This window comes from Rhinolophus sinicus, chromosome 1 (genome assembly GCF_057876585.1).
Source record: "Rhinolophus sinicus isolate RSI-liver-muscle chromosome 1, RSI-T2T, whole genome shotgun sequence".
Taxonomy (NCBI): domain Eukaryota; kingdom Metazoa; phylum Chordata; class Mammalia; order Chiroptera; family Rhinolophidae; genus Rhinolophus; species Rhinolophus sinicus.
The window spans coordinates 17642517-17656509 of record NC_142501.1 but is presented as its reverse complement, the minus strand read 5'-3'; the positions used below and the strand labels follow the sequence as shown (position 1 = coordinate 17656509).

General features: G+C 36.2%; 1 protein-coding gene across 1 annotated transcript in view; it reads left to right on the top strand.

The window, feature by feature from the left end:
- Positions 1-11554, top strand: part of HCFC2 (host cell factor C2) — a 43905-nt gene extending 32351 nt beyond the window's left edge. Inside the window, exons 14-15 of the mRNA XM_019728477.3 lie at positions 1048-1233; positions 2621-11554. Coding sequence (XP_019584036.1) covers positions 1048-1233; positions 2621-2935 — 501 coding nt within the window. The 3' untranslated portion in view covers positions 2936-11554. The remainder of the gene's footprint in view (positions 1-1047; positions 1234-2620) is intronic.
- The last annotated feature ends 2439 nt before the right edge of the window (positions 11555-13993 follow it).

The window sequence follows — 13993 nt, the reverse complement described above, 5'->3', positions numbered from 1 at the left end:
GAGAATTTCAGAGAGAGAATTGCCAAGGAAATAGATATTCAGTTTGAATCTCCCAAAGAGCTACACAAATGGAGAATATATCATTTATCATTATATTTTAGTTTCTCTAATATTACTTCTGGTGTCCTTTTTCATATTGAATTCTTCCAATTCTTGAAAAAAATAGAAATCCTGGTTAATAATTTGATAGTATTATGCCTAATGAAATTTCTGGCTATAGTTTGATTTCATATAAGGAAATATCCATATCTAAGGTCCTAGTAGCTACCTTTTTCCCCCAAAAGATAAAAAGAGCATAAAATCTAGAACCAGTAAACTTGGTTTGAATCATTAGCTCCAGCACTCACCAGAGTGACCTTGGACAGATCATTCGTTTAACCTCTCTGAGACTCAGTTTCCTCATCTAAAAATGGAGATGACACAACTCCCTTAAAAAGGGGGTCAAATATATGGTAACTGAAGGAGATTTGACTTTGGGTGGTGAACACACAATGCAATATGTAGGTGATGTATTATAGAATTGTACACTTGCAGCCTATGTACTTTTATTAACTAATGTCACCTCAACAAATTTAATAAAAAATAAAAGTAATGGGATGATACTTGTGCTGCACGTTTCACAGAGGTGTAGTAAGAGTGTGGGAGAACATGTAAAAATTGTTAGAAAGTTGTAAATGTTATAATCTTCCTACTCAGAGTATGCAGTCCAGTTGTTTAATTTAACATTTATTCAGCATGGAGATGAGATGGTTGTTACTTCGTTTATAGTGGTTGTTAATTTTTTTCTACGTTCATACTCTTCATGTGCAGAATACCCTTAATCGCTTTTTGTAATCAGTGATTCTCAACTGGAAAAGGCACTTTTCCTCCGAATAAGAATCACCGATTTGTGGGCTTGGTTGCTTTTGTATTGGAGGGCTCATTCCAGCTGTGAAAAGAGAGAAATAAATGTGAACTAGAACCTTAAAACATAATTCTTTAAAAGTTTCATTTAATTAAAAATAATTCATTGAACCTTTTCTTTACTTTTGCATGTATTACATTTAGATAGGAAATGCAGACGTCCCTGACTACAGTTTACTTAAGAAACAAGATCTTGTTCCAGGCACAGGATACAGATTCAGGGTTGCTGCTATCAATGGTTGTGGAATAGGCCCTTTCAGCAAAATCAGTGAATTTAAAACTTGTATTCCTGGTTTTCCTGGAGCTCCTTCTGCAGTCAGAATTTCAAAGGTAAGATGTCCGGTCAAGACTTGGTCATTTCAATTATGTGAAACTTTGTACATGAAATAAAACTGCCAGTTTAGAGATTCTTATTAGTGTCTGATGAAATGATGTTGATTTATGAGGATAGACTGGTTTAGATTGGAAACCCAGCTTTGGCGTTTTAGACTGGAAGTTTTGTGTGTTTTTTAATCAGGATGTTGGTGTTATCAGGTTAACTCTCAGACTATTCTAACTTTTTATTGTAAGGCTCTTCATTTTATTCCTGAATATTTGGGGGGGGAGGGATCCCTCCGGATCTGGAGACCCTTGGTTTTCAGGTTGTTTTTTATTTGAATTGTATTTTGTAAAAATTTCTTTCAACTTTCTCTGCACTATCTAGAACTCTACAGTCAAATATTGGACCTCCTAAATTAATCCTTGGAGTTCTTTTTTTTTCATCTTTCAAAAAAAAAAAAAAAAAAGGCAATGAGAGATACCTAAAAGAGGTGGATTAAAAATTTAAAATATGTTCTTTGCTGATCACACAATATTTTAAGGACCAAATTTCAAGCAGAATTACAGCATCCAAATTAGAGAAAGTCAGGGAAATCTGGTATGCTTCTTAATATTATTTTGTTCTTGTTTATGGAACCAAAAAGTTTGTGCTGGAGAATTTTAATAGACTATATGAAATTTGATTGTATTTTATCCTATGGTCCTGCCCCCCCTTAGAAAAGAAAAAGTCTGCTTTCAAGTAAGAAAAATCTCTTTCTTGGGATAATACAGGCAGATATTTAAACCTATTTATGTTGAAAAGTGGGCATGAGGGTCGGCCGGGTGGCTCAGGTGATTAGAGCGCAGTGCTCCTAAAGCCGAGGTCGCAGGTTCGATCCCCACATGGGCCAGTAAGCTGCGCCCTCTACAGCTAAGATTGTGAACAACAGCTCTCCCTGGAGCTGGGTGGCCATGAATAGCTGGAGCTCGGCTGCGTCGGGCTGCTGTGTGCTGCCAGTGGCCAGCGTGTATGGCCCACAACCATCGTGGGCTCCTGTGTGGTGTCAACCATGACTGGTGACCAACTGCCTCAGCCTTGGGAAGTGCAAGGCTCATATACCATCATGGGTCAGGGAGCTGTGTCATACACAACTAGACTGAGAAACAATGACTTGAACCAGAGTGGGGGGGGAGGCAGAAGAAAGAGGGGAAAAAAAAGAAAAGCAGGCATGAATTAAACATTGCAGATCCAATTAAGGTAGGTTTTTTAAAACTCAACAATAAAAGTTCGAACATCTAATGCAATCACCACGGCAAAAAGCATCATTTTGTGTTCTAAAGATAGACTCAATATAATTGATATGAGAGAAAACTTGAGAACCTTTACCTGTTTGTTTGTTTTTTCTTCCCTCTCTCCAAGAATGTTGAGGGTATCCATCTTTCCTGGGAACCTCCCACTTCACCTTCTGGAAATATTTTGGAATATTCAGCCTACTTGGCAATTCGCACAGCACAAATACAAGATAATCCAAGTCAACTTGTATTTATGAGGATTTATTGTGGTCTTAAGACATCATGTATAGTAACTGCTGGGCAGCTTGCAAATGCACATATTGATTATACATCCAGACCTGCCATTGTGTTCAGGATATCAGCAAAGAATGAAAAGGGATATGGACCAGCTACACAAGTTCGATGGCTTCAAGGTAACAATAAAAAAGCACCTTTAAATTGAATTTTTTTTTTACTAAAGCTATTGTGATTATGATTATTTATTAGTAACTGGTTATGAAGATTTGTCATTTAAAAGAGTATTCTTTGTATTTCTAGTAGTTATGAATTTGACTTTGTAAGTTGTTCTTAAAATGTATTTGCTCAACTCTAGATCCAAATAAAAATAGGAAAGAAGCAAAGACTCTCTGAAAAGTAGTATATGGATTCTTCCTTATAGTTATAGCATTTTTATCAAGGAAAATTGTAAAATTAAGGTAAAAGCTGGGCGGCTTTATTACTCCAATATCTTTTATAAAGGCCATGTCACTCAGTCATCCTCGAGTTATTGACATGATTCTAGTAACTGGCGTTTGTACACTGTGTTGTCTTATAGAGTAAATGTTCTCTACGTTGTAAAGGCCCTGACTTTGAGTACTCACTTCCTGTACCTGTATTCTGTATGAGCAGTGGTCCTCTTATAACCATCTTCTACTGAATAATATTTGTGATACTAATTTTAGCAGCTATTTGATTTCTTTGTTTATCTACAGTTAGCACAGAGCTTAAAAAATTAAAAAAGAAAGAAAGGGGCAAGTTCAGAAACTCTGCTTTTGAATTTTCATTATCTTCCAAGAATCATGGCAAAATACAAAAAGAATAATGGGTCTTCTTGATTCATACCAGGGTGATATATTGGAATATATTTTTGGCCAAAGCACTTAACTTCTCTGGCCCTCAATTTCCTCATTACATGAGGGAGTTAAAAGAATTTACCTTTAAGGTCCCTTTTAGCACTTAAATTCTGTATTTTCATCAGAGTGAAGTATATTCTTGAGCATTTTAACATCTGTCTTCATGGCCCATCTTTGCTTTAGCTGAAATTGAAACATTCATAATTTAAGATTCAAAATTAAAGTATGTGTCCCCCTTATTGCAGAAAGAAAGAAGCACCTTAAAGGACACAAATTTTCAAAGTGTTTTAAACATTTGTAAAATTTTTGTAAATGCTCTAAATGTTTTATTTTTGCATTGTTTTTACCTCAAAATTGTATAAACTTTTTTACAACTGAGATATAAGCATTAGATAGTATACTCAGGTTCCATTACAACCTTAAAGATGCAGATAGGCATTATGGATACTCTGCTACACATAACCTGTTTTAAACCTTTTAGGAATTTCATGGTTTCACTGTCTGTTCAAATCGGGAATGGATATACAGAGCAATAATGGCAGAAAAGATATTTCAAACTAAGAGCTGCAGTAACTGCAGGGGCACAGGTCTATCTTTTTTATACCTTGTAATCTTATGCCAGTTTAGGTTGACTGAGTACCTATGTCCTCAAACTTCATGTGTAATATTCCCAGAAAAGATGGATTTAATTTTGCAGAACGGATATATATGTATGTTCCAGTTACTAATTTAAAGTGTATAGAATATTTTAATATATAATTTTTGTAAAGAACTGGGATTTTTATACTACAGTATTTGTAATTAATGTGTCTCACTAATTAAGTTTCTCAAAAAAGATATGCAAACTGTTAGACACATAATGAGTGATTTCCAAACTCTAAAGGTAAAATAAATGCACTACTATGGTGATGTTAGAATACCGTTTTTTGTGGCTGTATGAATTCTTAATCTTTAAATGTACTTTACAATCATTGTTTACAAGGAGCTTCTCTGGTTTGTTATCCCAGCACCTCCCTTGGTGAGAGCTTCATTCTGCATTTGTTTAACTCATATGCTTTTGCTTTTGGCATATGCTTGCTTTTTTGCACTAGTAGAATTTTAACTTACCTCATTATTATGTTTGTAATCATTTGAATATCTTCCATATGTCTGATATAGTCTAAAGAAATACTTAACCAAAGTTAAATAAAATAAATGGTAAGCAGTTTTGCACATGTAAAATGCTAGGGTTTGTTGTGTATATGTGTGTGTTTAGTGATAAAAAGAGTAAGAATGGAAAGTTATAGTAAGTATATGTTTCAAGTCCAATTATTTTAATGATCTACTTGCTTTCGTAGAAAAAGTTCTGGCTTTTAACCCCTTATTCTCTACATTAATTAACAATTTGCATCTTGAAGCACTTCTTTTAATGACAAAGAATAAGTTGACTTTAAACAAAGAATAGAGTATTTGAGTGTGCACATTTATACCTATTTAGTATTGGGTTTAGTTTGCTTAAATGCCTCTACTGTTCTAGACCAGGAGGTGAGTATGGACCTGTGGTTCTAACATGTCTTATTTTCTAGAGAGAAAGGCAGTCTTTCTCTGCCAAGGGATTTGTTGAAATAACTAATGTTTTTACTTTGAGAATTAGGTCAGATTCTGTTATCGTTTTTTTGGTATTTGTACATTAAGTACTAGTCACATATATCTCTCTGATAAGTGATTGCTGACTGAAAGATGCTGTTGAGAAATCTCTTTGGTTTTGGCATTAATAGTTAATAAGAGATCTTTGAGCTGTGTATTCGTGACCAGAATGGATTGGGGTAAATAATAACAAAAGTGCATTTAGCTTCTTACGATTGGCACATTTCTAAGTGAAGACTTTTTTAAGTAGCAGTGGGCTTTATTTTGCAGATATCATAAGAGGATTTGCACTGAGTTAAATTACTTTCTTTACTCCTCCAGCTGGGTAAGCAATTCAGATGTACAAGTCTTTATGCCACAGTCCTCTTCCTGGGCTCTGCAACTTTGGTTCACTTATGTAGTAAAACGATTTTGACGTTGCATGCTCTTAGAATTATGTTTTCTAAAATAATTGTATTGACTTCATTTTAATTTAGTAAACTGTTTTGGCAATTTAAGTAGCGATAGGGTATTATAAACTCACTTTCATCTGCATTTTTTTTAAAATGGAAATAATCTGATTGCATGTATGCGGCCCCCTGCCCCATAACCCAATTACATAAATATAATCATCTATAAGAAGGTGAAACTGCTGATCCATTATTTTAAAGACTTGTAGACTAGCAAAGGTTTATTCTGGTTAGAGATATGGTCTACTATAACTAAAGATATTTTTTAAAATTGCAATACTTGTAGCATAAAAATAATTTGTAACATTGAATATGAATACATTATTAGTATTTAAAATTATTGCAGTCATCTGGTCATAAATGAAGTAGATTGCAAAAATAGACTTGGTCTTTGGCCATTTAAGGTATAACTGACACTTATGTTTCCCAAGGCTGATTTTAGGCAGTTTTATGTATTGTGTACCAATGATATGTAAAATAAAGTACCTTTTCTACTATAACCAATTATAGGTGTTATTTATTTTGAACTATATGAAAGAAAAGTTAGTAATGGCAGAGTAAATCTCTAGAAATGTTGATTTTATATCGTTCACTTAAAATAATATAGGCAGTTTCATAAAGAGTGAATTGTGTCTAAAAACTTGTTTTTAAATTCATACATTATGTTTGGGAGTCATTTTCTTATAGAAATGTAAAGCCTAACCTTTACTGTAGCTGAACTAGTATGCTTGAAAGTAAAAAGGCAAGTGGCTCCAAAACACAGTCTAAACTTGTTGTCACCTCTTTTTTGTCTTCTATTTACTCTTTACATTTTTTAAAAATTATAGTATAGTTGGCATACAATATTATATTAGTTTCAGGTATATGATATAGTGATTCAACATTTATCATACCTTATGATTGGATCACCATGATGAGTCTAGTATGTATCTGTCACTGTGCAAATTTATTATGATATTATGGACTGTATTCCCTGTGCTGTACATTACATCCCCGTGACTTACTAGTTTATAACTGGAATTTTGTACCTCTTAATCCCCTTCACCTTTTCACTCATCTTCACACACCACCTCCTCTGTCAACCATTAGTTTATTCTCTGTATCTGTGAGTCTGTTTCTGTTTTATTTGTTTTTTTAGATTCCATATATAAATGAAATCTATTTACTCTTAATATTTTTTTTCCTTCTGCTTTTCACCCATTTTTAACTCAGAGCAGCGAGACTTCTGTCCACTAAAATGGCTCTAGCAAAGGTCAGGGATAACTTCTCATTTCTCAAATCCAGTGAATTCTTTCATTATACTGAGTCTTGTCATTTGAAACTTTTAAGCGCTCTCTTGACTCTTTGACAGTTTTCTAGTTTCTCTGATACCGTGCTCTCTAGCGTCCTTTATGCGTCTTCTGTCTGCTCTTCTTTTCCACTCTCACCTGTCTCCATGCGTTTTTTTCAAGATTCAGGTCACGTGTTACCAACCTGATGAAGCCTTTCCGGACATAGTCCATTTCCAGGTAGATTTGACCCCTTCTTCTTGTGTCCCCACTGTCCTTTGTTATAGCTGTGTCCTCCTGTTACAGCTGCCTAAAAACTTCGTGCCCTTGTTTGTTAGCACTGTTTCTCTCCCCCTGTCAGGTGGCAGGTCTTTGAGGCAGAGACTGGCTGTTTACGTCTCTTCCATATCACTCATTTAGCTGGTACTCAAATATTTTAACGAATTATTAAAGAAAACTGTCATCTTTACCTCTTGCCATACTCTCACTCCTCCTTCTCACACTGGGGTCAAAATGGGAGGCAGGCTTCGAAAGGGAAAGAGTTTTTAGCAGACTTAAGCCTCATGAGGAAATAGCAAACTCCAGCTTTGTCTTACCCTATCCTGCAACGTAGGTTCCTAAGAGAAGTTCTGGGACAAATAAGGGATGTGTCACATATTTGCTAGGCTAAAAGGGATTTAGTATCGGTATGTATCGATCTCTAGAGGAAGTCTTGAGTCTAAAAAGACCTGAGCATTTAATGAGATCAGTGGACATTGCTGGATTATGGTTTTTATCATTGGATGATCAGGAGAATAAGCTAAAGATATTTGTAAAGTTAATCTTCCTGATTTCCATGTAGGAAAGGCAGGGGCAATTGTGTGACATTAGAAAAACTACTACCTACTTAGTGTTTGAGCACAGGGAGCGGCTGGAGGACACGGAACACCAGCATTAGAGTCGCACTGGATTCAGGTACATATCAAGTCAGGTCACTGGGGTCACCTCTGAGCTTATAGGACAAAGGATTCTCACACTACTGGAAAGCAAGATGACATTGACACACCTTCCTTCCAAGTTTCCCAGCTGTAGTTGGGAATCCCTATACTTATCTATTCCTGTACCTCAGGAAAAGACTTTGTTTTTTATCATGCCTGTAAAAACATTCTGTGAAGAAACAATAAATTCTATAAACTGAATGAAGAAAGAAAAGGCTATAATATCCAAGGATATCAGCTACCTTGTTCAAAATAGATTTCTATATCTTATTAGTATCCATTTGCTTCTTTCCTGTCCTCTGTAGAACTAAATTCAGGAAAATTTCCACTCATGGGTCTGTACATCTCAGCAAGTCCCTCAGAAACAGTGTAAGGTTCTTTTGTCCATGTGGTATCTTGGATAACTTAAATTGAGCAAGGGCCTCGTACTGAAGTTCATCAAATTCACAATCTGAACCACTCCTGCCAGTACCTCAAATTCAAGAGTATTGAGAAGCCTTTTGGTCTAGAATAGAGTGAAGGCCAGGGAGCCATAGGGATGAGGCTGTGGAGGCAACAGCAGGATTTCCTATTTCCTGATTTGATTTGCTGGTTCAACAAACAGTCTTTGCATAGTACTCAGAGATGTTGAGGGTGTTTACATAGAGCCACTGAAGATAAAAGTGCAAAAAGTATGGTGCCATATCAGATATGAAAGCTGTAACAGAGAAGGAAATGGGCCCTCGTCCCACCCACTCCCCCTTCCTGGTCTCCTTCCCACCCACAGACAAGAAACTAGAGGGCACGTCACTCCTCAGAATGAGAATGAGGGAAGTACAAGAGAACCCTTTGTGTCTGAGCATTATACACCTTAAAAATAGAAGGTAGCAGCTGGCATTTGGTTTTGAACATAGAGTAACTCTTTCCATTAGTAAATCATGGTCCAGCAGAGGTGCAGCTCTGAACGAGAGGATTATCCGTCCCTCCTCCTATCTGGGGAAATAGGGTGGAAACGCCCTAAGAGCTGAGGAAGGTTCCCTCCTTATTTCTCTGTTTCTTACTGGCGACAAAGGAAAAAGCTACAGGTATGATAATTGCCATCTAATATAACAAAGGTGTGCGTGTGCCCCTTGTGGCTACACAGCATGTACGAGTGGGCAGAGTGCTGCAGGACCAACAATCCTGCTACCTGCGGGTTAGCCCCTCCTGGTGACATTGTCCATTCCAGCTGAAATATGCGTATGATTTGGGGTCTTACAGCTGCCTGAGATGTTTAAAATAGCCACTATAATGTCTGGAACTTCCTGATGAGTTGGCACCCTTCTGTTAGACCCAGTTGGGGAGACTGGACCTGGAGAATCCACTTTCTACTTCCCCATGTCCTGGCCTTGGGTGCCAGGAACTTACTGCCAGGCCACGGCTACCTGTTGCACCAGCTCCCTAGCTCAAGATGGTAGCTTGAGCCTGCCCTGGGTGGGTACGCAGGATAGATCGAACGTTTCAAGATCTTTTTTTTTTTTTTTCAATTTTTAAATTGTATACCAAAATTTAGCTAAATGCCCTGAATCAGGAGAAATTGTCCCTTAACTGTGTCTTGTTTAATCTGCAAAATGGCACTGCCAGCGAAGATCTTGGCAAAGACGTGATTGCAAAATTGTGATGACCTGTCACCTATTGTCAATCAATGTGGACACACAGTCAGTAGCCACCATGCACTGTCTGTGTTTTTGGATTACTTAACACCAAATGCATTATTAGAAGAATGTGCCAAAGGGAATTTGTATTTTTGAACATCAACAGAGTTCAGGAAAGAGGCAATGTCTTTGTCAGTTTGTTTTGGGATCTACATCATCTATCAGCTTTATACAAATAATTCTACCCAGTGAACAAAGTAACCAATTAAGCAGAATCATGCCTGTGACTCCAGCCTCCTTGGCAGAGCAGTACTGTAATATCGTTAATACAATCTCGTTGGACCCTGACTCTGTGGGAACCTAGTTAACTTCTGTGAGGAAGAGCCCATACTCATTTCTTTTTTCACGTTATCATGTACTTTGTCCCCGCCACTTACAATAATTGGCTGATTTGCAATGCACAGCAGCGGCAGAAATAGCAGAAAATATTCCCTTTCGGTTGATGAAATTTTGTATTGCGTGACCTTATATCTTTTATTTTAAAATATTTGTTGGGAAATAGGTAAAATGATCACACATACACTCAACCATCAGCTTAAGAACTAGAACATTCTCAGATACCTAGAATCCTTCATTTGTCCTCCTTCCACACACACCACACGAGGTAAACATTCTGGATTTTTTTGTTAATAATTCCCATGTTTTTATGTATGGTCCTCTCGTCTATATATGTATCTCTAATATGTTGTTTAGACTTACCTGTTTTTGAACTGTTGTGTAAGTGGTATTAATGCTGAATGTATTCTGTGACTTTTTTCTGACAACTGTTTTTGAGATTCCCATCCATGTTTATGCATGTAACTGTATTTCATTTGTTTTCACTGCTGTATAGTATTCCATTATGTGACTGTACCACAATTTATCGGTTCTTCTGTTCATGGAGATTTGGATTGTTTTCAATTTGGGGCAATTACAAACAATGCTGGTGTGAACATTCTGCCCATTACAGTGTAAGCCCATATGGTCTGAGTTAGTCTGATTTTGTCTGTTTAGACGTTCACAATGCCTGGCACAAGGTAGATGCCTTGAAGAATGAATGAATTCTTGTACATGTCTCCTAACGCACATGTACACAGTTGCTCTAGGGCAGTGGTTTTCAAAGTGTGGTCCAGGGACCTCTGAGGGCCCCTGAGATCCTTTCAAGAGCTCTGTGAGGACAAAACTGTTTTCATAAGAATACTAAGACATTATTTATCCTTTACTCTCATTTTTCACGAGTTTAAATATTTTCCGGATGTATGATGACATCATCATTCTGACAGCTAATCAAGTGTGTACTTGTGTGTTTTTGTGTTTGAAAATGTCTGTTTTAATTTCTAATACAACAAGTATTGATAAATGTAACCTGCACGAACAACAGCAATTTGACGTCCTCAATACTTTTGAAGGATGTAAAGAGGTTCTAAGACCAAAAATTTGAGAACCGCTGCTCCAAGAAGCAGGTTTTACTTGGTCATGCTGAACTGTTTTCTAAAGTATTTGTACCAATTTACACTCCCTGAGTGTCATTGTTCCACATCTTAGCAAACACTTGGTCTCGATTGTCTTTTATACTTGCCAATTGGATGGCTATTATATGGTATCTTACTGTGGGTTTAATTTGCATTTCTCTGATTACTAATGAAATTGAGTGTTGTTTTTTTTCATATATAAAAGTGTTCCTCTTTTATGAAATACCTGTTCATGTCTTTTGCCCATTTTTCTATTGGGTGTGTGTCTTTTTTCATTGATTCGTATTTCTTTATATATTCTGGATACCAATCCCTTGTCATTTAAACATGTTGCATATATCTTCTCCCAGTTTGTGTATTATCTTTCGTAATTGTATTGAATCTGTTGATCGACTTGGAGAAAATATCTTTTCAATAATGAGTCTTCCTAGCCAAAAACATTGTATATCTCTCCATTTATTTGGTCTTTAAATATCTCTCAATAAACTTTAATAATTTTCCTCTATATTACGCCTTCACGTCTTATATTAGATTTCTTCCTAGGAGTTTTATGTTTTTTAATCCTACGGTAAGTTTTTTTAAATTACAATTTCTATTCTAACTGGTGGTTGCTGATTGTAGATATATTATCGCTATGTGTTAATTTTGGATCCAGCAATCATGCTAAATTTTTATTAGCTCTAATAATGTATCTAGCTATTCTTTTACATTTTTTATATATTTATGTGATGTGCAAACAGTGGAAATTTTCTTCCTCTCTGATGCTTTTCACTTTCTTCTTACGTTTCTGAACTGACTAGGACCTATAGTACAGTGTTGAGAAGAACTTATAATGAACGTCCTTGTCTTAACCCCAGTTTAGAGAGAATGCTTTCAACATTTCAGTTCAGTATTTTTTTTTCATAAATGACCTTTATCGGGTGAAGGATATTGTCTTCTATTTCTAGTTTGCTAAGAGTTTTATTATGAAAAGATGTTGAATTCTATTGCATTTTCTCATCTATTTAAATGGTGGAATTATTTTAATTTTAATGTATTAAATTATAGTAATTGACTTTTTACTATTGAACCAACCTTTAATTCCTAGGATAAACCCAACTTGGTCACGGTGTGTGTGTGAGTGTGTGTGTGTGTGTGTGTGTGTGTGTGTGTGTGTACATTGCTGGGCTTAATTTGCCAATATTTTGTTTAGCATTTTAGCTCTTATGTTCACAAGTGAAATCAGCCTATAATGCTCCTTTCATGTCCTGTCATTGTCTTACTATGATATCTAGGTTATACTAGCCTCATGAAATGAGTTGTTCAATTGTTTGGAAGAGTTTAAGATTGGACCTTGTCTTTTTTTTTTTTAAGATTTTTATTAAAATATAGCTAACATGCATTATATTAGTTTCAGGTGTACATCATAGTTATTCAACAGTACCCATCCTAGCTCTATACAATGTTATTACCACAATATTGATTTTATTCCCTATGCAAAAGAAGTGATCACCATGGTAAGTCCAGCAACCATCTGACACTGTACCATGTTATCACATATTATTGATCTTTTCCCCCCTTTAAAAATTTTTCAACTAGAGTTAACCTTCAGTATTATTTTATATCAGTTTCAAGTGTACAGCATAGTGGTTAGATATTTGTGAAATTTAAGAAGTGATCCCCCTGACTGGTCTAGTACCCACATGACACTATATATAGTGCCATATTATTGACTATATTCCCTATACTTTACATCCCCATGACTATTTTATAACTACCAATTTGTATTTCTTAATCCCTTCATCTTTTTCATCCTGCCCCCAACCCCACTCCCATCTATCACCCCAATAGATCTAGTACCCACCTGACACCATATACAGTTAGTACAATGTTATTGGCTATATTCCTTATGCTATACCCTACATCCCCATGACTTTGTGTAACAACCAATTTGTACTGCTTATTCCCTTCCCCTTTTCACATATCCCCCAACCTCCCTCCCATCTGGCAGCCATCAGAATGTTCTCTGTATCTATGAGTTTTTTTCTGTTTCATTTATTTTGTTCTTTAGATTCCACTTATAAGTGAAATATATGACACTTGTCTTTCGCTGTCTGACTTACTACACTCAGCAGAGTACCCTCTAGGTCCATCCATGTTGTTGCAGATGGCAAGATTTCCTTCTTTTTTATGGCTGAGTAATATTCCGTTGTATATATGTACCACCTCTTCCTTATCCATTCATCCATTCAGGGACACCCAGGTTGCCTTCTTATCTTGGCTATTGTAAATAATGCTTCAATAAACATATGGATGAACATGCCCCTCAAAGAAGCATTTTGGGTTTGTTCGGATAAATACCCAGAGGTGTGATTACTAGGTCCTTCTTTGTCTCTTGTTACAGTCTTTGTTTTGAAGTCTATTTTGTCTGATATAAGTTTTGCTACCTCAGCTTTTATGTTTGTTTCTTTGTTTCCATTTTCATGAAATATGTTTTTTCCATCCCTTTACTTTCAGACTGTGTGTGTGTCTTTCAATCTGAAGGACCTCTCTTGTAGGCAGCATATGTAGGGGTCTTGTTTTCTTATCCATTCAGCCCCCATATCTTTCGATTGGAGCATTTAATCCACTTAGAGTGAAAGTAATTGTGGATAGGTATGTCGTTAATTGCCATTTTATTCATGTTAAAAAAATTTTTTTCTCTCATCTTAAAGAAGTCCAAGATTCCTTGTAATACTGGTTTGGTGGTGATGAACTCCTTCAGCTTTTTCTTGTCTGGGAAGCTCCTTATCTGTCCTTCAATTCTAAATGATAACCTTGCTGGGTAGAGTAATCTTGGTTGTAGGTCCTTGCTTTCAATCACGTTGAATATTTTATGCCAGTCCCTTCTGGCCTGCAAAATTTCTGTTGAGAAATCAGCTGACTTATGGGGATTCCCTTGCAGGTAACTAACTGCTTTTCTCTT